This window comes from Epinephelus lanceolatus, chromosome 11, assembly GCF_041903045.1.
Source record: "Epinephelus lanceolatus isolate andai-2023 chromosome 11, ASM4190304v1, whole genome shotgun sequence".
Classification (NCBI taxonomy): domain Eukaryota; kingdom Metazoa; phylum Chordata; class Actinopteri; order Perciformes; family Serranidae; genus Epinephelus; species Epinephelus lanceolatus.
This window is the reverse complement of record NC_135744.1, coordinates 29986812-30010000: the sequence shown is the minus strand read 5'-3', so window position 1 is coordinate 30010000 and position 23189 is coordinate 29986812. Positions and strand designations below refer to the sequence as shown.

The 23189-nt window shown below is 41.9% G+C and overlaps 1 protein-coding gene across 4 annotated transcripts in view; it reads left to right on the top strand.

Annotated features, from left to right (window-relative positions):
• Positions 1-22270, top strand: part of dclk1a (doublecortin-like kinase 1a) — a 67500-nt gene extending 45230 nt beyond the window's left edge. Inside the window, exons 1-13 of one of the 4 annotated variants that reach the window (XM_078172490.1) lie at positions 1667-1805; positions 3467-3561; positions 12691-12772; positions 13996-14168; positions 14461-14580; positions 17455-17601; positions 18239-18372; positions 19113-19190; positions 19282-19378; positions 19474-19554; positions 19653-19766; positions 19896-19969; positions 21668-22270. In XM_078172490.1, coding sequence (XP_078028616.1) covers positions 1790-1805; positions 3467-3561; positions 12691-12772; positions 13996-14168; positions 14461-14580; positions 17455-17601; positions 18239-18372; positions 19113-19190; positions 19282-19378; positions 19474-19554; positions 19653-19766; positions 19896-19969; positions 21668-21725 — 1269 coding nt within the window. In that variant the 5' untranslated portion in view covers positions 1667-1789 and the 3' untranslated portion in view covers positions 21726-22270. Of the gene's footprint in view, positions 1-1666; positions 1806-3466; positions 3562-3654; positions 3827-12690; positions 12773-13995; positions 14169-14460; positions 14581-17454; positions 17602-18238; positions 18373-19112; positions 19191-19281; positions 19379-19473; positions 19555-19652; positions 19767-19895; positions 19970-21667 lie in introns of those variants that run through there. The other 3 variants (XM_033642198.2, XM_078172492.1, XM_078172491.1) reach the window with 3 other exon arrangements.
• Positions 22271-23189: the final 919 nt, after the last annotated feature.

Here is a 23189-nt window from a genome sequence, read left to right as displayed (position 1 = left end):
AGATAGATAGATAGATAGATGCATAGATAGATAGATAGATAGATAGATGCGCAGATAGATACCTAGATGCATAGATAGATAGATAGATAGATGCATAGATAGATAGATAGATAGATAGATAGATGCGTAGATAGATAGATAGATAGATAGATAGATAGATAGATAGATGCGTAGATAGATAGATAGATAGATAGATAGATGCATAGATAGATGCGCAGATAGATACCTAGATGCATAGATAGATAGATAGATAGATAGATGCATAGATAGATAGATAGATAGATAGATGCGTAGATAGATAGATAGATAGATAGATAGATAGATAGATAGATAGATGCGTAGATAGATAGATAGATAGATAGATAGATAGATGCATAGATAGATGCGCAGATAGATACCTAGATGCATAGATAGATAGATAGATAGATAGATAGATGCATAGATAGATAGATAGATAGATAGATAGATAGATGCGTAGATAGATAGATAGATAGATAGATAGATAGATGCATAGATAGATAGATAGATAGATAGATAGATTTAGCTTGTTCATTGTGCGCCTTGTCTCTTTTTCACTCCAGATATGAGTGCAGGGCAGAAGAGAGTGTGTAACTGTAACTGTACAAAAAGAGCAGCTACACCAAATGGATAGTGGAGAGATAGCCAGAAGGCGTCGGGTGAAGGAGACAAAGCGAGAACAGAGAGAAACAGAGATGATTTAAAAAGCCATGGGTTATTTTTCCCAATATTCTGATATATTTATCAACATGATATCAATATATCATTTTTAAATCGTCAGTACTGGTATATTGCAACACCCTTAAGATTTATTCTTTTTTTTTATATGTATTTATTTATAAGGACAACCACTGTTGTGCCAGTTAGCCAGCTGGCTAATTTTCAACGGCAGTCCTTTGGCGAGATGCTTTGAAACCAATAAAGGGATAAAATCCACAGGACAAAGGCAGTATAAAGACATAAAGACAGCACTGACTACAGCAATTAGATAGAACAGGAGCCATGCAAAGCAACAAGCAACAGGAGAATGTCAGTACAATGCATTAACACAACAACAACAACAAACAGCATGTTGGCACAGACAGACATGCCAGCAATGTGAAGCACCAACACACAGATTAGCGTTACATTCAGACATGCAGGGTAGAAATAGAAAGCACACATAGATAAAAAACAATAGTCATTATGCATGGCCAAATACACTACTAGCAACTTCTATCTTGGCTACTTAAATGCAGGAATAAGAAAAGGCTTGAGTACAGAGCATGCTGCCTCTATAGCTGTTGCTCTGGGTGAACATTTTAGTTCAAAAATAGCAGCATTTGTTTCTTGAGGATGTTTGGACAAGGAACAATAGAGCCTTCAGAATCCATGTAGGACAGACTGCCTCCCCTTCTGACCATCCCAGTCTCACTGAATGACTCTATATGTTCACTCTCTCCGTAAAGCTCTCACTCCCAGTCTCTCTCCCAGTTCAACATGCAATTCTCTTCCCATGGATGTAAATAAATCATCAAATATTAAAATCATATGTTTTTTTTCCGTCTCTACTCTTCCGTCTCTCTCTCTCTCTCCCTCTCTCTCTCCCTCTCTGTCTCCCCGGTGCGCGTCAGAGTTGCGCAAGCATCCTCCCCGCCTCCCGGTGTAGTACAGCTCTGCTCCGTCTCTCCCATTCACCACTTTACTATCACACTCGGACGGAGCGCGTGCAGAGGTGCTTTTCTGTTTTTTGTCTTAACCCCGCGTTGGATTATCACTGTGTTTTTCCATCATGCTGGAAGTGGAAGGTAGGAACCATAAAAGCAACAATTTTATTCTGCTTTTTACGTAACCGGCGTTTGTCATCCTCCCTCCTGCTCACCGGCAGCGCAAACTTTACGCTCCTGCTCGGGTCATATGTGATAAATGCAGGGTGTTTTCTCCACGGATGTGACTTTGATTACAATTGACTTTGTAGTGTGAGATATAATGAGAGATGTCTTTGAATATTAACGCTAACCGACTGTTGTGTAACCGGGAGGAGTGTCTGTCCGTGCGTGACGCTGATGCTGAATTTCATCAATGAAGATGTCCAGGAATTGCTTCAACAATAGCAGAGTCTTCTCATTTTTTTCCCGTTTGGAAAATAAGAATATTAATGTAGAGGCAGCCGGTGCTATTTTAGTCAGCTGTGGGCTTCATCTCCTTTGTCTTGAATAATTCAGAAAGTTCTTTGATCTCGGCAGGGGAATAAACATTATACAGTGAAGGTTGGACCACTTTGCTCCCACAGGTTTCACTTCTCTGCTGCATCAAGGAGAATAGTCTCTGAGAATGTATCTAGGTGGAGACTGGAGATGTTTACATGCAGCAAAGGGCTCTAAAATGTCAGTAACATAAAAAAAAAATAGGCTGAAAAATGCCAGAAAATAATGAATGTGATGATATTTCTCATTAAATCTACATTGGATGTTTTAAATTCATATTTTTTCTTGTAAATCCTGAGGAAAAGCTGCATTTTTGGTCATACCCCAGTTACTTTTAATACCTCCCCCACCCTAGAAGTCATAATTTATTAAACAAGTTGAAGTTCAACCATCCACACCATTAAAGCTGATTTCCAGAGCTCCTGATTGGCCTCCTGGATGCACCAGCAGCTTCTCAACCTCCCCAAAAAATGATATACACCTCCAGTCAGTCTCACTCTGTCAAGCCATTTTTTGTCTTCTCCAATTACTGCAGTTTCTCAGACCTGTATGTCAGTCAAGGCAACCTTGAGTTGACTTGAGGTGAAGCAATGTCTTGTTGCCATGAGACAATAACCCATGATTTCAGTCAGACAAATAAACAGGCTTGTGTTTTTTAGTGTGCAGGTTAATGATGCTGTTAGGCTTTTTTGGAATCCGGCTTTCGCTTGACCACACACAGGATTCGGGCATAGCGTTGATTAATGTAATGTTCTTGTTTAATGAGGTGACGCCGTTGGGTTTTTTTGTGCTGCAGCTGGAAAAGTAGACTGAGCTGAGGTCACAAGTGCACCGAACAGAGGATCTGGTTGAAAATGAGGACTGCTTGGTGTTGTGTGTTGACTTCCAGCTATGCACCCGAAGCCTGGAACATGCTGTAATTATTCGGTGCACATATGTTTTAAGGTGCAGGTTTGACTGGGAGATTTGAACAACAAGATTTTGGCTGAAGCAAAAAAAAAAAAAAAAAAAAAAAAAAAAGAGCAGTGTGGACTTCAGTGCTCTTTGGCTTTCTCTCTTACTCCCCCTCTTGTCCTCCTACTCCTCCGCCTCATTCATGTGAATGGATAGATGCTGAGGGCGGAAGTGTGGGCTGCTGCTAGACACTCTGAAATAAAACTGCTCCAGAAAACATTCACATTTAAAGGATCATCTGTTTCAATATTTCTCACCCATCTCACGCGCCCCCTGCTCCATTTTCTCTCTCGTTTTTCTCCCTCCAGTGAACGGGACGCCGGCCAGTCAGCTGTCCACTCCTCATTCGGGAAAATCTCCCAGCCCCTCCCCAACCAGCCCGGGCAGCCTCAACCGACGCCGGGTAAGACGAGAGTACACACTCATGCGCACACTGATAGTCACCCATAACATTTAGTGGCTCTAAAACTATAACACACTCCCTCTATGTTCTCAGGAAAAGGACAAAACGGTGACTGAGCATAGGCCGACCACATCTTAGAGTCACTAGAAATAAGAAGAAACCACAACATCCCAACATCTTTAGTGTCTCAGAACGGGGTGGGGCGTTGAACTTTGACCTCACGCAGTGCTGCTCTGGGATTCCAAGAAATGCAGTCTCATGTTAGAATCCTAATGTTACAACTATTATCCAGTGTTAATAGATTTTCAAGAGCAATTCCTCAATTCACTGATTATCTGTGCACATTCCCACCCATGCTGACCCATAGCTCCTCGTGGAGAACTCTATCTGCCTTTGGTAGCTGACCACTGAACGATGCTATCACTGACTTTTAGAGATCTGTCAGTCAGTAATTTGTGCAATATCTGATGGAAAAATGAGACTGACGGTTGGTTTGCATCCCCTGTTAGCCACTGAGCAGCGAAAGCAAACAAAAATAAGACCCAATCAGTACCGACAGCTGATTTAGGATTACTTTTTTATCATGTCATGTCATTTTGTACATGTCCTTTTGTGAAAAGAATTTAGAAACATTTTATACTAGTAAATCAGATTATTTCAGTCATGTTTTTATCATGTATTTGTCGCTGACTTGGGTTTTTAAAAAATCCCTGTTGAGACATTGAAGAATCAGTTTTCAGTCAATCAGTGTTTTCTGTAGCTAACAGGTCTGAGATGCAAACACACTGTAACTCAATAGCAAATACTACTGTGCAGAGAGAGAGCATGCAACTCAATCGGGAAAAAAAACCCCTTGAATTCCACATAAGAGAGTTCATGTGCAGGGTGTCTTGTGTGTGTGTGTGTGCATGTGTTCAAGATCAAAGTATTTGTTAATCCAGTTCTTGACAGTGACGATGGCAAGCTTTTAATATCAGCCCCAAATCCTAATCAGACTCTGTTTTCTCGCAGCAGCTCTTTAATTTGCAGGAACTCTTAAGCCTGCTGCTGATTTAGTTCCTTCTCCCGCGTAAACAAACACTTGCACGCTCGGTTCACCTCACCCTCTTGGATTTAAATACGCACACACAGCTGTATATGTGAACTTGTCGTGTGTTTAAATTGCTCCCGCCTGCACGTGTTTTCCTCAAGGATACTGTGCATGTGTGTGCCACTCTTCCACCTGACAGCAGGGGTGTAGCCGTGATTTATTCTGCAATTATTTATTATTTATTGGTGCCGCGACAGTGCTTTTTTTTAGGGAAGAAAAGGCAAGAATGTGGTAGGAGTCAATATGTTTGAATAGGACACAATGTGAACAATATCTGTACATAAATGAGTGTGTATGAGCTGAAATCAACACAGCATAAAGAATTCATCTCTTGGGCTCAGTGGCAGTCAGTCTCGTGCTGCATTCGATGTGCCAGGGAGAATTAATGGGTGGTGGAGAGTCTGGCCCTTAGGCTTCTGAATCCATCAGCGATGAGGTTATGATGATGTGATATGAAGGTCAGCCAGGAACAGATCAGGAACACGTCAGATTTGGGTTGTAGCTGCTGAGAACAGAACAAGGTGCACTGGAACTTCCACAGTCGTCTGTGTAATGGAAGTGGGTCACCATAGATTTCAGCGTTGAAAGGGGGGAAGAGGTTGGCAAGCGCACATTTATGAACTCTTTCTCTCTGTCTGCTTCACTCTGAATGGATACAATCAGGGCGGTTAATATAGAAAATTACAGCGCCCATTTTCTGCTGCTCTGTTCCTTCCTGCCAGATAATGTCCACCTTTTCAGAAAGGGATCTGAAAAAGTCAGGGTTACAGAGGTGAAGGAGGGCTAACTGGATGTAATGAGAAAACGTAAAAAAAAAATATTGCCCCCATCCTCTCCACATTCAACCGCACTGTCCGCCTCTTTGGTTCCGTCCACTTTTCTCATCACACATTAGCCTTCACAAATTAGCTTTGTAGTGCAATCCTGACCTCTGTGATACTGGCATTAAATTCTCGTTTTACAGAGTCTCACGAGCGTGTATTTCTCAACGAGAGATTATTCGGGTCTTTGTACTGGCTGACACTCTGTGCTAAGCCTGCAATGGCTTGGCTGGGAGGAAGGGAGGAAGCCTCGCAGTCCATTATCTCTCCTCTCCACTCTACAGCTTCACACTCTTCAGCCATATGATGGTGTAATTCTCTCCTCCACTTCTTACTTTTTCTATCTGCCCTGTTAGCAATCCTCCCTCTGTCCCTTCCCTTCCCTGACAGTTTCTAATTTCACTCCATCTCTCACCCATTCTCACTTCCCTCCCACCCAGCCAGCCCGCTCCCCCCATCTCCCACCCCCCCACCCCCCTCTCGCTTCCCCATATGAAAGGGTATTAACTTCACAGGGAGAAATTATATTCCATCATTTCCCTTGTAGATTAATTCTAAGCTTCTTTGAGAAGTAGGCGCCAAGTTTCTGACACTATATTTGCACATTCCCGCTCCCTCTCTGTCACCTCCGTGTAAACATGCATCAATAATCACAAAGTAGACTACACACACTCACAAATCCTTTTATTGTTATGCTCACAATAGCAAGCGAGTAACTTCCTCACCCTACCTCAGTCTAACCAAACCACAACTCAGAAATGACCCTTTTCCTTCAAATGAAACATAAATTTTACTATCAGTGTTCTTAAAAGAGCATCAAGGGCTTAAAAATAACTAAATTCTTTTTGAATTTTCAGCTTATAAAGTATTGAAAGCCACAATAAATCCATTTCCCGAGCAGCCACACAGGCTTAGTGACCTGCTACGAGTGTATAGCAGTTAAAATAGTTCACCTCGCTGGACCCTGTATTTAAACACTTAGAGGCACTTTGCTGCCTGATGTAGGTTGCTTGCACAGCTCAGACCACCCTAACCTATTTCCCCGAGCGGAATACACAGACATAGCATGGCGCTGTGGCTTTTCCCTTTCCCTTTCACACATGCGTAGCCACGAGCACACAGACGTGCACACATCTTCATGGCAGTTGCCCGCAGAATCACTTACGCGTTCATGTATGCTCCATAAAAACGCCACTTTCGAACTTGACATTGCCATTTGTGCACAGTCAGTAGACGACAGCTAGATTCACACTTGCACGTTCTATGTTTTATACATTTGGAGCATGCTAGTATGACCCATTTTAATGATTTGGCAACAGAAGCATGAAAGACTGGTCTACATTCATGAGGGCATCCATCCCCCTCTTCTACTCTGTGCTTGTTATAGCCCTTTCAGTGCACTCTAGCTTTCCATAATCCTATTGCTTTAAAGGAACACTTCACCCCTGAAATGATCATTTGTATATCAGTTCCTCATCCCGTTATGTGTTGAATTCATAAAGAAAACTTTGTCTTTCTTGCCTGCCTCCACAATGAACAAACAATCTAAAAACACTAACAAATTCTTGATCAATTGAAGTAATGGGGCTGCATTAAACAGCAGCAAAAGTTTATCAAAACATCTGTTTGCAAACTCTCAAACACCTTGTGTAATATAATGCAAGTCTTATTTGTCCAGTTGTATGTGCAGTGTTGTGTTCACAACACAAGACTGCGAATTGCTGTGAAATCAATGTAAAGACGTGATGAGATGTGAATTCCTGCCAGGTGGTGCGATAGATGCGATGCAAATGACGTGAAATACACAAATTAAATGGCGCGAATGAAGCAAGTAGCGTGATTTTTGCATCACAGGCTTATTTGTGAGAGTTGAAAAATCTGAAATTCAGCGACCAAGTCAACACAAAATATTCTAATGTTCAAAATCACGAAAGTAACACAATGCAAAAATTCGAGTCCGGTCTCACTCTCAAGTCTTCGAAATTCAGCGCTTGGGCAGTGACTTGCGGCATCAGAAACCATCGAAAAAAAGGCGTCCTTTAATGCTGGCATGATACGCGGCCAGTTGCTTGATCGGTCCAACAAACACCAGCTTTCACCCAAGAGAGTGGTGTTGAGAGATTCTAAAGCCAAACCTTGGTCTTTTTCCCGTCAACTCACGGTGCTGTACTGACGTAGTGCGTTTATTTTGAAAGAGACTGTATATAAACATCGAATTTCCTGTGAAAAAAGTGTATTTTGAAAGAAGACAGTGCATGTAACAGGCAGAATTTGACACAGTGTCCCAGAACCTCAACAACCAACACACCCAGGGTACCTTGCACATCATGTTTCACCGTGGAAAGTCCATGATCAAACGTTAATATATGCGACGAGGTCATAGTGAGAATGAGTTGGAAAATTTGCATCGCTTTTAGTGTGAACATAACACAAGGCTTTTAAAGTAAGGTTGTAACAAAAATGCATGTGTTTGGAAATGACTGAACATATGACTGGATAAATAAGATTTGGATTTTACTGTATGAGTTGTGTGAGAGAAGGTTAACATGTTTTGATATAGCCATTGTTAACGGACCCCTATGACTTCAGGCCATCAAGAATTTTCTCTGTTTTTGGACCGTTCACCATAGAGGCATGTAAGAAAAACATTTTCCTCATGATTTGATGTAACACAGGGTGAATAACTGATATACAAATGATAATTTGTGGGGTTAAGTATTCCTTTAACATCTTATAAAACCTATGGACATACGCATCCATGCAGACACACACCCTGATATTTGTTTTTGTTTTTTAGTCAATATCTGCTCTAAAGCACGCACCGATGAATCGAATTAGCTACCGAGGTCACAGCTCTTCCCTGTCTGTTTACTCCATTAGACATGAAAAAATACAGACAGGGAAATAAATCACAAAAAAAGGCAATATGCAGAGAGTAGTGCCGGACAGATTGAAGGCAAGACAGACAGAAGGTCCGTGATGGCAGTGCAGCTGTGATACAGTCAGGTTGCTGTTTTTGTGAGCGTATGAGAGGAAGAAAGTGCTAATTGTCAACCGTAGTATGTCACCTACATCCTCCTCTCACCATTGAGTCATTCACGTCCGTAATCCATTGAATTGCATGCTCCATCTCTCATTACCGTCCATATTTTGTGTTGGGTGATTCATAATTAAATTATGTGTGCATGTGTGTGAGTGTGTGTGTGTGTGTGTGAGAGAGAGAACAGATTGAAGGTGTGTATTATGAAGTTGTTAATTATTGTCTCATCTCATCCATGTGAGTGTTACTAAAGATTGTATTTGTTTTTTGGCTGTATTATATTTCTTATTCCATGTTGTGTTGATGTCGTTAGATGGCTTGTCCAATTTTTTGTTCCTTTGTTCCACCACTAAGACTGGCTGCAGCACATGAGCAAACTGGAACATGCAATCCCTGTGATTTTAAAGCTCAAACATTGTTTCTTGAACATTTTATTCCTCCAAATTGATCACAAATCTGGCTCATATTTACATATCTTTTAATTGGGAACATTAAGTTACGCAACAGGGCATCAGGATCTTTTTTTGCACTGCCATTTACATACATGTAAGATATGTAACTATAGAAACTGACTGTGTGCTCTATCAGAGGCAAATTATGTTTGATAACCTGGTCCATCATTTACATGCTGTGATTTTTGTCATGTAAGGCCGCCAGCTCTTCTTGGCTCATTTGTTTCTGTTTGTATTTCCTTTGCTTAATGTATTAATTTCCATTTGTTGATGTCATCATTAAATTCATTGTCATTTCATTTTCATTTTGCGTTTTTCTTCCCATGCTCCTCATTTGTGTTCATTAGCACTTCGTCATGTTCATCTCACAGAAAAACAAACAGTAGCTAGAGGATGATTATGGTGATGATGATGATCACTTCTCCTTTGTTAGACTTACAAAGTCTGTATTCAACAGAGCAGAGAAGAGATTACAACACACTCAATCCCAGAGGTGTATTCATCTTCCCCGTCCTGCTGCGTCAGTTCTGGATGTGGTTTTCGGGCTGAGACAGCCCCAAGTCTCCCATTTTTAATTTTCCCTAAAGCATTTAATCACGTTCCCGTGATTCCCCTGGGATTGTGGTCCATAAGGGTCATGATTAGAAAACTTCCTTGTGTCCAACTGGCAGAGCAGAAAGTCAGAATACCCAAACACTGTTGATCTCTTCAGATGAGAGTCAAATAGATTATGTTTCCTGTCTGTCTAGACACCAAAATAAGAGCCAAGAAATATTATCTCCTGTACCTTGCGTCCTTATGAGAGGCAGAGTGGGAACTTGGGACAAAACAAAGTACCCTGTTTCTATCAAATCTTATTAGATTTTTTTTCCGTCCAAGCAAACACCAATAAATCCTGCTTCTGCTGGATATTGCGTGACAGTGAAAGTGACAAGAAATGCTGCTGGAGAGGAGGTTTGGCTCTCTCAGCCTGAGGGACGGAGAGAAAAACAGCTTTAGGATGTGTTATGTAATCCGATTCAGGCAGGGTCATCGAGGACAGGACTAACATTACTCCTAAGTTGAGTTTGTAAATGTGTGTTGCATCTTTAATGCCGAATTCTGCACTTTCTTTTCATTATTTCTGCTGCTACACATCTGAGATGATGCTCCACGTTTAAGGGCAATCATGGACATCCTGTTTAATTCACATTTATGCGCTGATCAGTATTCAGCTGCTGAGCATTGCCCTTGCGGGTTTGAAGAGCAGTGGCTCCAGCCATGATGTAAAAGGTTTGTCAGTGTGTGTGGTTTTTTTTTTTTTTCTTCGTGGTGTGAGTCATAGTCAGAGCAAAAGTGTAGAGATGTAGAGCTAGGAATAGTGTGTGTTGTGTTGTGCAACAGGGAGAAGGCTGGATGGTCTAACAATAACAAGACAGTTCCTGCCAAATGTAATGATCAATATGGAGCAGACTCCGTACACCTTTCTTACCGTCTCTTTGTTTCCCTTACCCCGGCTCTTTCTCACTCTCTGTCATTCCGTCTGTCTCGTAGTTTTTCACACAGGAAAAGAGAGACACAATGTTCATAGAAGGTTGAACCTACCTCCCAGCCCGCAGACAGGAAATGGCCATATATAGGCTTCTGTCTCCACACTGGAAGTCTCATAAGCTGCCTCTCCTCTCTCCTCTCTGTGAGCAGTTTCCATAGCAACAGTATTTTGTTTCCCTCGGTGGCAGGAAGAGAGAGATAGGAGTCCAAAATGAGAAAGCGAGTAAAGGACAGGGCTGGATGTGAGATAAGGGCACAAGAGAGGTAAATATACGAGCCGGGATGAGAGAATAAAAGAGCAGAAGAAGGATGTTTTGCCGATAAAGCACAGGAGGGTCATCGGCTTTATGGGTATTAAGTGGGTTTTCTTGTTCCGGGATGAGTGCCCGAGCAAAAACAACATTACATAAACCAAATCCAGTCTGACTCACAGCTACATTTCACCTGGGTGGCTTTCAGGTCACAGCAGTAGAGATGAGTAAAAGAGCTGACAGTTACTTGGGCAGAGATATAGAGCAGCTCAGCTCTGTAAATAGTTTTCAGATCTAAGTCATTATGATGGGTGGCCTTTTCCTCTTTCTCTCGGGGCTGTATCACAGTCTGACCGGACACCAGAGAAATGAGGAGTTATTTCTAGTCCCCAGCAAGCATTTTTTACGCTTAATAAATGGTGTGCGCTGGCGTTGGAAACACACTCTGTAAGATTAGATGCGTAATATCTGATCTAAATTGTTAAAGTTTAAAGAAGTTTTGTTTTGTGAACTTTTACCACGCCATAATGAAATTCTCTGATGCCAAATTTGGCCTCCTTTGCACGTCACCTTTGTTCCACATGCTTGCTTGGTTATTATCATAACAATTCAGCAGCACTTTTTAGATCTCATCTCTTCTAAAGGAGTCAGGACTGATTGGTGTGTGGTATGAATTCGCCTGGAGAGAGCATCGAAAATACTACACCTGCACTAAAATGAGAGATGAAACAAAAATGTATCAGCTAGACAACATTAGTCACCAACAAACTGCTGATGCACTGCCCTCAGTCGCACATGTGGATTGACTCCATGCATCACACACATATTGCAGACCATTTACAGTGCAAACTGCACTTGTTAATAATTCACGTGGGCCGGGGGGCTCCTCTTATATTTTAGAGGAATTATAATGGCGTCCACTTCCATCACTGGCCGGCCTGCATGTGCCAGCTGCACCTGCACCAGGATTTATTCGAGCACTGGAAACCTCCCAAACCACAGAGATTTTTCACTGCTGTATCCTCAGGTCTGACTGTGATGCAGGGGAGAGGAGGCTAAGGGAAGTGAGAAAAATGTCCATCTTACAAATGAAGAGACTAACTGTCCTGACAGGTGCCTGCGAAGACAAATTGAACATTATCAAATTGTCCAAAAGAATCTGAAGCCAATAACATTTGTTATGAAACAGGTTTTGGAAGAGAGGAGAGGAGAAAGATGGACAGGAGTGGAGGAGAAATGGGAGAGGGGTAGATTCTCATTTACAGTCCCGGCTAGATCCTCACTCCCCACCCTCGTTGCTTCCATGACAACCAGACAGAAGGTTAGGAGGTGGAGGGCGTAATGAGTTTTTGTCTTTAGATAGATGCAGACGCTGCATCTCTTTCCCCTTAATGACCTCCTACTCACCAACCACATGAAAGACGGTATTCATCTGCTTTTATTAGTGTCACCAAAACCTGTGTTTGTAGGTGTTCTTGAAGGGAGTAGTGAGGAGTAAAAATAAGGTACAATTACACAGGGATGACTTAAACTTCTGTGAATGGAGAGGAGCTTATTTGGATGCAATTGTCTGTCCAACATGGACACACACAGGTGGTTTGCTGATTAAGTAACCAGGTTTAAATTCAGCTTGGTAGCTTAAGTAAATCTGTTCAGACTCCTCTTGTGAGCACAGTGTACACACAACACAGGGCAGCACAATACAAAAGACAGACATGCAAACACAAAGACAGACTTATGGATGTTCTGAGGGATGAGACGAGTCACACAATGTCCTTTTGTCTATTTTTGGACATATATATTTGTTTCGGCTGGGATTGTAGCAGAAGGGACTGCTCGTGGTGTTTTGTTTGGTTTAAAGTGGATTACAAACTATTTTGGGTAATAATACAGATTTAAATAATCACCATCCTGCTCTCTGTCCCTCTCCTCTCCCTTTCTGCAGGGGTCCCAGGGTTCTTCCACCTCTCTGTCTTCCACTAAAGTTTCAAGCTCAGTGGAAGACGGGGACGGACCTGTTACTGAAGGTGAGGAAACGTTACAAGAATGTCTCATCTGTCCGTCAGTGAGCAAAGGCAGTGTACTTGCAAATATCATGCATGTCTGAATCATGTTCATGACCTTTGATGCATCTCTCGCTCTCCCCCATCTCTGTGTTGTCTCTGTGTTGAACATTCTGTTCTCATACTCCTCGTTTTCTCACACTTGTCCCCTCCTTTGGTGTCTTTCTCCACTGCTGACTCCATGAAACTCTGCGACACCACAAACAGTTATGTGTTGGTACATTTTGTAAAGGTTATACTAAGAATACTAACTCTTTTATGTTGAGTCGTGTATATCTGACATTTCATCTTTGATTTTATTGACATTTTGAGGACACAGAGAACCTTTTCGAATGTGATAAATCAATAAATTGATTCATATTTAACTGAAAATTGATTGCATGTATTTGCAATTTAATTTACAGGGTAGTTCCATATTTACTTTTCCATTTGCCAGCTTGATCACCATTTTCAGAGCTCTCTGCAGACAAAATGCCGACCCTGGGATGTAAAAACATAGCTTTAAAACTCAGTTAGTAACTGTGTTATCTATCAGTCCCTTTACAGTTCATTTATCCATTTATTAATGTATTTTTATTTACGAATTCTTTTACAGATCCCAACTTTTTGTCTTGTTAAATATCAATTAATGAATTTTTATTGGCAGTAAATGCTCTAGTCTTTAACAAGGCTCTTTCGTTCAGTTTAATTCCATTTTATTTATAAAGCCCTATATCACAAATCACAGTTTGCCTCAGAGGACTTTACAGCATACAACATCCCACTGTCCTTTGGACCCTCATGCGGATAAGAAAGAACTCCCCTGTCTGAATTTAAAATAAGGAAATTGGAGCTCATCCAGGTTTTCATGTCTTTAAGGCAGGTTTTAAGTTTGGTTAATTGATCCGTTTCTTCGGGCTTTATCAATAGATATAATTTTGTATCATCTACACATTGGAATGTAACAGAGTGATTTCTAATGATGTTACCTAAGGGAAACATATATAAAGTGAATAGAATTGGTCCGAGCACAGAACCTTGTGGAACTCCGAAACAAACTTTAGTATGTAAGGATTATTCATCATGAACATCCATACTTACCTGTGTGCATGCATTGGATCCTTACCAGCCTGGAAAAAGTGATCAAAACACACATGTTTAAACTCAAGTCCCTCAGCCGCTCTAAAGCTCATTCTTCCTCCCTGCAGCTGAGGTTCTGGTCGATGAGGTTCCAGCTGTGCCATCCTACATATCAGACCGCTACAAGGTGGGGCGCATGTTAGGCGATGGGAACTTTGCTGTCGTCCGGGAATGTGTGGAGCACTCCACAGGCAGGGAGTACGCTCTGAAGATCATCAACAAGGGCAAATGCAGAGGGAAGGTAAGCTATGGCTCCAGAGGCAAAAGAATACTACGCAAGGCTAACACACTCAAGTGGGAATACTGTTGCTTGGGTTAAATGTTTCTTATGAAGCTTACTGAAAACTGTTCAAGTACATGTACCAATGTAGCGCCTTCACAGATGATTGGACGCTAGTTAACTGTTTTAATGACAATAACACTACATAACATCAAAACAACAGTTCGCAGTTCTAACAGGAGAGATGTGTTAAGTTATTCTTTTATTTCTTTAATGTTTTTTTTACACTTGGCTTTTTAATTCATGTTTCCAGGAGCACATGATCCAGAACGAGGTTGCCATCCTCCGCAGGGTCAAACATCCAAACATCGTTCTGCTCATAGAGGAGGTGGACACCTACAGCGAACTTTATCTGGTCATGGAGCTGGTCAAGGTGTGTGGGCATGTTTGTATACTGTGATTACATGTTTATTTGTTTGTGCATCATCTCCTCTGGTTGTGGACAGGCTGGGATATTTGTTCAACTAGGATAATGGATAGATACATTCTCTGTTTATATTGGTGATCATTATCTCCAACTTGAGAGCGACAGAGAGGAGCGGGGAGGCAGAAGCAGCAGCAGAGACAGAGCAGCAACATTCAGCCAGTGAAGCAAATGATGAATTCCAAACAGTCGCACACTATGGGATCCAGAGTATCCGTCCATGGCCCTGAAACACTCGTGTGTTCACATTCTTTATCCTCTCTCGCTCTCTGAGGCAAGAAATGTTTGTGCATAATTCAGGAGGCAGGAATGTGATCCATCTGTTCGTGTTGTGGTGTAGAGTACTACAGAATATAGATGAGAGGCAATCTGTGGAAGAAGTGCGTGTACGTGCGAGCGTGTCCAAAGTAGGAGGATCGAGAGGAGGTTGTGGATGAATGAGGTGGAGAGAGGCTCTGCAAGAGTGGCAGGGACTGAGAGAGGGAGAGAGACAGATGGATGCATTAAATGGGGAGGCGTAGGGTAAGAGCAGTGAGAGAGAGAAACAGAGAGAGATGATGCGAAATATTAGGGCTGCAACTCATGATTAGTTTCATTTTTATTAATCTGTTATTTACTTTCTCGATAAATCGATCAATTGTACCGGTGACGAAAATCTTCTATCAGTGTATATGTGTATCACGATATATATCACGATACAGTAATATGTTCTGTCAATTGACCCTTTGCTAAGCCCCGCCCCTTTGTGATGGTCCGACAAGTTGTTGGAGCTAGCGTAACTGTAATTAACTGCAATCCCTGAAAAACTCTTATGATATTTTTGGAGAAATTAAATAGTGATTTCAAAGAGAAGTAGTTCCCCCCCCCCCCGCCTCACATGAGACAATGCTTGAGTTAAAAACAAAACTACAGTATAACTCAAATTCTTTCAAAATAAAAGCTTGTGTTACAGGCTTCTGTGTTTACAACTTCACTCTCCTCCTGCATGTCTGCCCAAAACACATTGGCAAAAACGATATTGCCAAGTCTCTACTGGTGGACTCATCTCAACTATTGCACAATATAAACCCTCATAGCTTCCAAACCTAGTTGTTTGGTCTATAAAATGACAGAAAATTGTGAGAATCATCTATCAGTGTTTCCCAAAGCCCAAGATAAAGTCCACAAATGTCTTGTTTTGTCCACAACCCAAGGACGTTCAGTTTACTGTCATAAAGCAGTAAAGAAACTAGAAAATTTTTCACATTTAAGAGGCTGGAATCTGACCTTTTTGTATTTCTTTGAAAAATTACTCACACTGAATAACTGATTATTAATTTTTTTATTTAACCTTTATTTAACCAGAAAAACCTCTCAAGATTAACAATCCCTTTTTCAAGAGTGCCCTGGCCAAGACAGGGAGCAATTTATTTTTAGAATAAATATACAGCTCTAAAACAAGCAATATAAAACACAAAATAAGATTACCACAAAGAGAAGCCAAAATGTATGTTAGTTTATACTAGGAATGAATCATAAAAATACAAAAAGGGCAACTACACTTGATTACAAAGACCAGCTAAGATACACCATGACACTGGCATATAGAAGATTAAGAACAAAAATCCTGCAACACTGCTTCGAAATGGCCGAGAGGAACCATTGAGTGCAACTTTAAGTCCTTCTGCAGAAGATTCCACATATAAGGAGCTGAATACATAAATGCTTGCTTGCCAAACTTTGTACGTACCCTTGTTACAGACAATAAAAACACGTTCTGAGAACAGAATGCACAGTAAAAATAGTTGGCGATTCATTTAATTGTTGACATCTAATCAATTAATTGTCGCTCTACAAAATATAGTATGTAAAAGTATGAAAATATAAGAGTTTGTGTCCTTTTGTCTGGTGTTGTTTTGGCAAGGTCCCTTAGTTTTAATTATAGGAAATCTTGATATTTCATTCTGTAGTTTTGACGTCAACATGACAAAGTGTTGCCCAAAAAGAAACACTTTTTGGAAGAACTTAAATGGCTTGTACAGAGGCCTGACCTCGACCCTATGTAACACCTTTGGGACATGAACTGTGAACCAGGCCTCATCACCCAACATCCGTGACTGACCTCACTAATGCTCTTGTGGCTGAACAGGAGAAAAGTCCCTGCAGCCTTTTTCCAAAATGTTGTCGAAACCCTAATAGTGGTGCATTAATGTCTAGGCTTTTGGAAACAAGATGTTCATCAATCACATAGAAGTGTAATGTCTGAGTGTTCACGAACTTTCGACCACATAATTGAGGTAGAGAAGTGCAAACACTGGTTAGAGGCTGACAGCGCTCATGTTTAAGTAACGGTCGCTGTGCAGGCCGGACGCTGACAGCATGTCTGAGTCTGTGCTGGGAGAGAGAGTTAGAGAGATCCAGCCCTATTTTAAGCCTCTGCTCCACTTAGTCCACTCAGGGAGAGACAGAGAGAGGGGGAGCTAAGAGGAGGGGGAGATTCATACAGAATCAAACATATGAGAAGTGAGGAAAAGCCTGCGAGAAAAGAGGAAAAGATGAATTAAAGGAAAAAATTAAAATGAAAGGGAAATATTAAAGACAGGGAGGAGGAGATGTTTCAACCTAGGTGAGGAATGAGGACACAGTTTACCCCTCCAGCTGCTGAGCAGATGAAAACCCTCCCTACTAAATCAACTTTCTTGCCAAAAACTCTTCTCAGCAGAAAAGATGAGCAACTGTGAAAACTTGGAGGTGAAGCCGTCGGGTTTTGTGTGTTAAAACACCAAACAAATACTCCTGTCTCTAAAACTGACAACACACCTGTCTATTGTGATTTGTCTGCAGGGGGGAGATCTGTTCGACGCCATCACCTCTGCCAACAGGTACACAGAGAGAGACGCTAGCGGCATGCTCTACAATCTGGCCAACGCCATCAAATACCTCCACAGCCTCAACATTGTGCACAGAGACATCAAACCAGAAAACCTGCTGGTGAGTTCACGCCGAGTGGTTCTGCATACTGTGTACACAGTCATGTAACTTGCCGCAGTGTAGCCTCCCTCCTTTCTGAATGAACGGTGAAGTAATATCACTCACTCTGGACTCTCACAGAGGAGCGAGATGACTCATCCCTGCTGCCCTCACACCTCCCGCACACTCCTTCTCCAGCCTCCCTCTTATGTGCATTCCCTCCCTCCTTCTCCCTTCTGTCCACCTCTTCACTGTCTTCACCCTCTTTCCCCGACTGCTGCTCTTCTTGCCCTCCTTTGCTCTACCAACCAGAGTCACACAGTTAGATGTAATGAATCCAAAACAAAGAGTTGAAAGACGCTGAAACATCTGAACTGAAGTCATACTATATCATAAAGAGCTGCTCTTATTTCGGCCAACCCTCTATCACACACATAAACATGCACAGCACACTGAACTACTTCCTCACCAAAGCAGTTGCTGATTGGAAGTCACAGGAAGTGCCTATTTGTTCAAGCCACTAAGTGTAGTATTTGATTATTTCAGACTTTGATGCCCCCTAGTGATACTGTAGCAGACCAACTCCAACCCCCCACACCAATGTGACCCAGGGACACTGAAACAAAAACTGAACAATTTGAATGTTGTATGTTTTTAGGTGTACGAGCATGCAGATGGCAGCAAAAGCCTGAAACTAGGAGACTTTGGTTTGGCGACTGTGGTGGATGGACCCCTCTACACTGTCTGCGGGACCCCGACATATGTAGCACCTGAAATCATCGCAGAAACAGGGTAAGAGCTTCAGTCGCAAAATCATGGCTTAATGCAACTGCAAATTACAGATGAAAAAAAAAATTTGCGAAGAAATTTTGGCATAGATGTGTAGATTTCAGATCATGGTTAGCATTGGTTAGCATTGTTGCTTAACAGCAAGAGGGAGTTCGCATGCTCTCCCCGAGTTAACGTGGGTTTTCTCTGGGTACTCCGGCTTCCTCCCACAATCTAAAGACATGCAGGTTAATCAGTGACTCTAAATTGTCCGTAGGTGTGAATGTGAGTGTGAATAGTTGTCTGTCTGTATGTGTCAGCCCTGTGATAGTCTGGCAACTTGTCCAATGTCAGCTGGGATAGGCTCCAGCCCCCCTGCGACCCCTAACAGGATAAGCGGTTACGGGAGATGAATGAATGAGTGAATGAATGAATGTAGATTTCAGAGGGGACACAGGGGGACACATTCCCCTCAAGAACAACATGAAACTAGCAGAGGACTTTTATTTTGACAAAATTAAAGACATCCTCACCATAAATTGAAACAGAAAAGGCACAAATTGGTGCATCAAAATTCACCAGAATGCAGAAAATTGTTTATCACCCAAACTTTTCTGGCAGAGGATTCCCAAACCCATATATGTGTCCCCTGCAATGTAGAAACAAAACCTATGCCGTTGTTAAGAGGAACAATGCTGCTCTGCATGTTCAATTTTTTTTCTTTATCTTTGCCTAAGTCATCATATTTCTTTGTCTTCCTGCAGTTATGGCCTTAAGGTGGACATCTGGGCAGCTGGAGTCATCACCTACATCCTGCTGTGTGGTTTCCCACCCTTCCGAGGGTAAGCTAACAGCAAGAGCTACTCCACCAAATTAAATTTCACTGTCACTTTAATATATGGACGCAGTCATATGAAAATGTTTCTTTTACAGGAGCAGTGACGATCAGGAAGTGCTTTTTGACCAGATACTAATGGGACAGCTAGAATTCCCTCTCCCGTACTGGGACAACGTTTCAGAGACAGCCAAGGTGAGATGTCTGTGTATGTAAGGACATGATCTGTTTGTACGTCCACATGTTGGAGGAAATTGACTTGACTCACCGATGTTTGTTTGCTGCTGAAGGAGCTGATTCGATCCATGCTGGAGGTGGAGGTGGATCAGAGATACACAGCCCTCCAGGTGCTAGAGCACCCTTGGGTCACTGTAAGTACACTGTTAATGTAGCTCACATTTATTGAGTGGCAATATTTTACCAAAAGCGCTAAAGTCATTTTTTTCTCTTCTGTCCTTGCTCGATACAGGATGAGGGTCTATGTGAGAACGATCATCAGTTGTCAGTAGCAGGCAAGATAAAGAAGCACTTCAACACCAGTCCGAAAGGCAACGACACCACTGCAGGAGTTTCAGTCATTTCTGTAAGTAGAAACTACAGTACCCATAAACCAACTGGTCTGTCGGATTGTTCGAAACTCTCTTTTTAACTTGTTCTGTTTTTAAGTGAACTGGTCTTTAGATTGATTGTGCTGGTTTCTCTTTGTGTTCAGTTGGATGACAGCTTTTCTATGCAGAGATCTGGGTCGTTGGATTTCTACCAGCACCCGGCCATGTACTGGATAAGGTACGCCAGGTTTCCATAGAGACACAACCGAGTAGATGGTCAAAAACCAGCGCGAAATCAAAACAAAGCAAAAAAAAAAGTGTCTCTGAAATTGTTGCCTGCGTGCGGCCCCGCTGACTGGCTGCTGCTGTGCTGCTTTGACAGCTTCATGTCGTCCTTGCTCTGTGGTCTTTGTGCTTGGCTTTTTGCTTCCCCCCTTTCATCCCTCGCTCGATGTAAACACACATTTCACGCAGCACATGCATCGTTGTTGCCTGTCTTTTGCTACAGCCTTGTCACTGTGTATCAGTGTCTCCTGGATTTGTGCGTGTCTGAATAAAGAAGTGCAGGTTACCCTTAAAATTACCCATGTGAATGTTTTCCCTCACTTTCTGTTTACACAGTTTCTTTGAGAATGTCTCCTTCCAAAAAAATAACCCTGTTCCCTTGCCTGTCACAGTCAATTTCAGTGATTTTTCTTTGATCGATGTCATGCTCCCTACCTGGCTGCCTCCATTAATACCTGAGCTTGCTGTTCAGCTCCCATGGCTCCTGTTGTGTGACTTCATCCACCGCTGATTTATGGAGGACTTGGAGGGTCACGTTTTCTTGTTATGAATTAACTGATCGAGATTTACAGACACTGACAAGAGGAATTAATAACATACTTTAATAAATGAATACCAAATTCATCATTTAATGTATTCATCTAGCTAAAAAAATCTAATTAAGGGGGAGGTTGCAGAACTGCAACTTCTCCCATGTGCTAAGCATGTAGAAGAAGTGGTTGCTGTCACAAATATGCAGATGGCCCCATCAAGAACCAGTGTTTGTCTGTTTTGGGCTACTGTAGAACAACACGCTCAGTATGTAGATATAAACAGCTCATTCTAAGATAACGAAAACACAGTGATTCTTTTCTTCAGGTGATTATAAACTAATGAAAACTTATTTATGAATATACCATTTCTGCCAATAGATGCCCTACACTGGACCTTTCAGAGCTGAGATGTTGAATTGATTTATTTCACTTTTAATTTAAGCATCAACAGATATTTTTTGTAAACTTTTCACTGATTTTTTTAGTTGTTTATTGATCCTTTTATTAGCTTAGTATTTTTGCATTTGTTAATCCCTCTTAAATTCTGACTGTCCAATTAAATATCAAATAATAACTTAAAGTCCTGGTAAATTAAAATCAGAGATTTGTCTCTAGACACATTACATATGCTAGAAAATATCTGCTGGAAACATATGAAAAGAATTTAAGCTAGCGCTGAAATGTGGAGTCAGACCACAAAACTGTTTTTGCCTATTTTTGTGTTAAGGACTTTTTGGGCGGGCCCCAATAGTATATCAGCACTAGAGTGCATAACATTAGTGGTTCTCCCCCAGCCCCGATCAATCGCCACAACAACCACTAGCTAGCTATTGGCTATTACCCACACCCACCCGGCCGTTCAGGAGCCAGTCTGCAAAAACATGCATTAATCAACGACCTGACCCAACCTTACTTGCAATCCATAATTTTTTGAATCATTCAAATTTGGCTGGGTGGTTGATAACACATTTTTCAGCGGTATGACAGAGCACATATTTTTACCCAGACTTTAATGAAGGCTCTCCTGGTCCTCCATACTGGATTATCATCCACTTTGCTACTGGACCCCTGCATCAGAGGATCTAATCATTTCGACCTTGTGTTTCTTCCTCATTCAGGCCACCCCTCTTGATAAGGAGGGGCAGGTTCTCAGACGAGGACGCCACCCGGATGTGAAGCCGCTGCCTTTGCAGATGATGCCTACGATGACAACAGTAACAACACCAACAACTAAAACACTACGGGCGGAGCCTCCCAGTTGCCTCCCTGGCCTGCCCACGGCCCCTCCCTCTCTGACCCCTGACACTTGCTCTGACCCTTCCCCGAGCCCCAGCCTCCCATCTGACTCTGATGACATCTCCATCAGCTCAGCCAGTATCGCCTACTCCCCCAACTCACCCTTCTAGACAGGAGGCGGATGGGAGGAGGAGGAGAAGGAGGAGGAGGAAGAAGCGAGGAGGGAAAATCCTCATCCAGCTCCTCCCTCTATGTGGAGGAGGAGGAAGAGGAGACATCAGATTCCCCACAGTCTCTAAGGCTGCGGGTGAACAGGGGAAACAAAAAAAAAAAATCAGAGAGAACTTTTAGCTGCCCTGAATCCATCTTTCCAAACCTGGAGGAGAGATCGATCAAAGGGTGGATAGAGGAAAATTAGGGTAGAGAGGTTGGGAGAAAGACTGAAGAGGCAACACGAAACAGAGAACACGAGAAAGACGGAAAAAGCAGAATGAGGGGAAAGACGTTTTATTTATTTCTTTTTAACGTTCTCTCATCTGAGCACATGTTGCAGAGCTCAAGGAGCGAGAAAGGGCGACGGTATGGTTTCCCTTTAGTGATGATCCGGGCTCAACATGGAAACTTCCTGGTGGAGCAGCTCTACAAGGCAATATGAGAATATGGACCAATGTTCATGTTTTATTGAACCTTATTTACTCATTCTTTATTCACTGCATTTTTTATATGTATTTTCCCTTTTTCATAAAGGATACATTTTTGTTGACTTGTGCTATGAGCTTGGGAACGAGAATAATGGAAAAGTGTGTAGAAGTAGAGGTAAGAATTGTTGAAGTAGGCTACCGTAGACTAACGTGAGAAAACGAGAGCGACAGTGTGTAGTGAGAGGAATTTTTTTCTTACAAATGTGTTAAATACAGTGTTCATAGAAAAAAAAAAACACAGACAAATGACAGATCAAAGACAGCACTTGTGCTCTAATTCTGTGCTCCACACAGTTTTGGCGTTGCCTTCCTGTAATGTTGGATTGCAGTATTACAGTTTACATTTTACACAGACTGCTATTAAGACAATAATGGTGCATTCGATCTCTCCTTGTAATTTTATCAGCTGCTTTGTTCATGACATCTCGATACACGAAATTCAGCAGTATTCGGGTGCTTGTGTAGCAAACTCAACATTTTTTCCTCAATGCACACAGTTTCACAGTCATTCTGAATTGATATCATATTAATCTTGATATTTTGTGATGCTCATGTACACATTTGAAGCCTTGTTTACATTTTTTTTCCAACACTAAAGGCATATTTCATCCAAATATTCCAGCAGTAAAGAAAGGTATAATTGTTGCAGCCGAGGTGTACCACTGAAGAAATGTTTAAGGTGGGAAATGTATACAATTAGCCG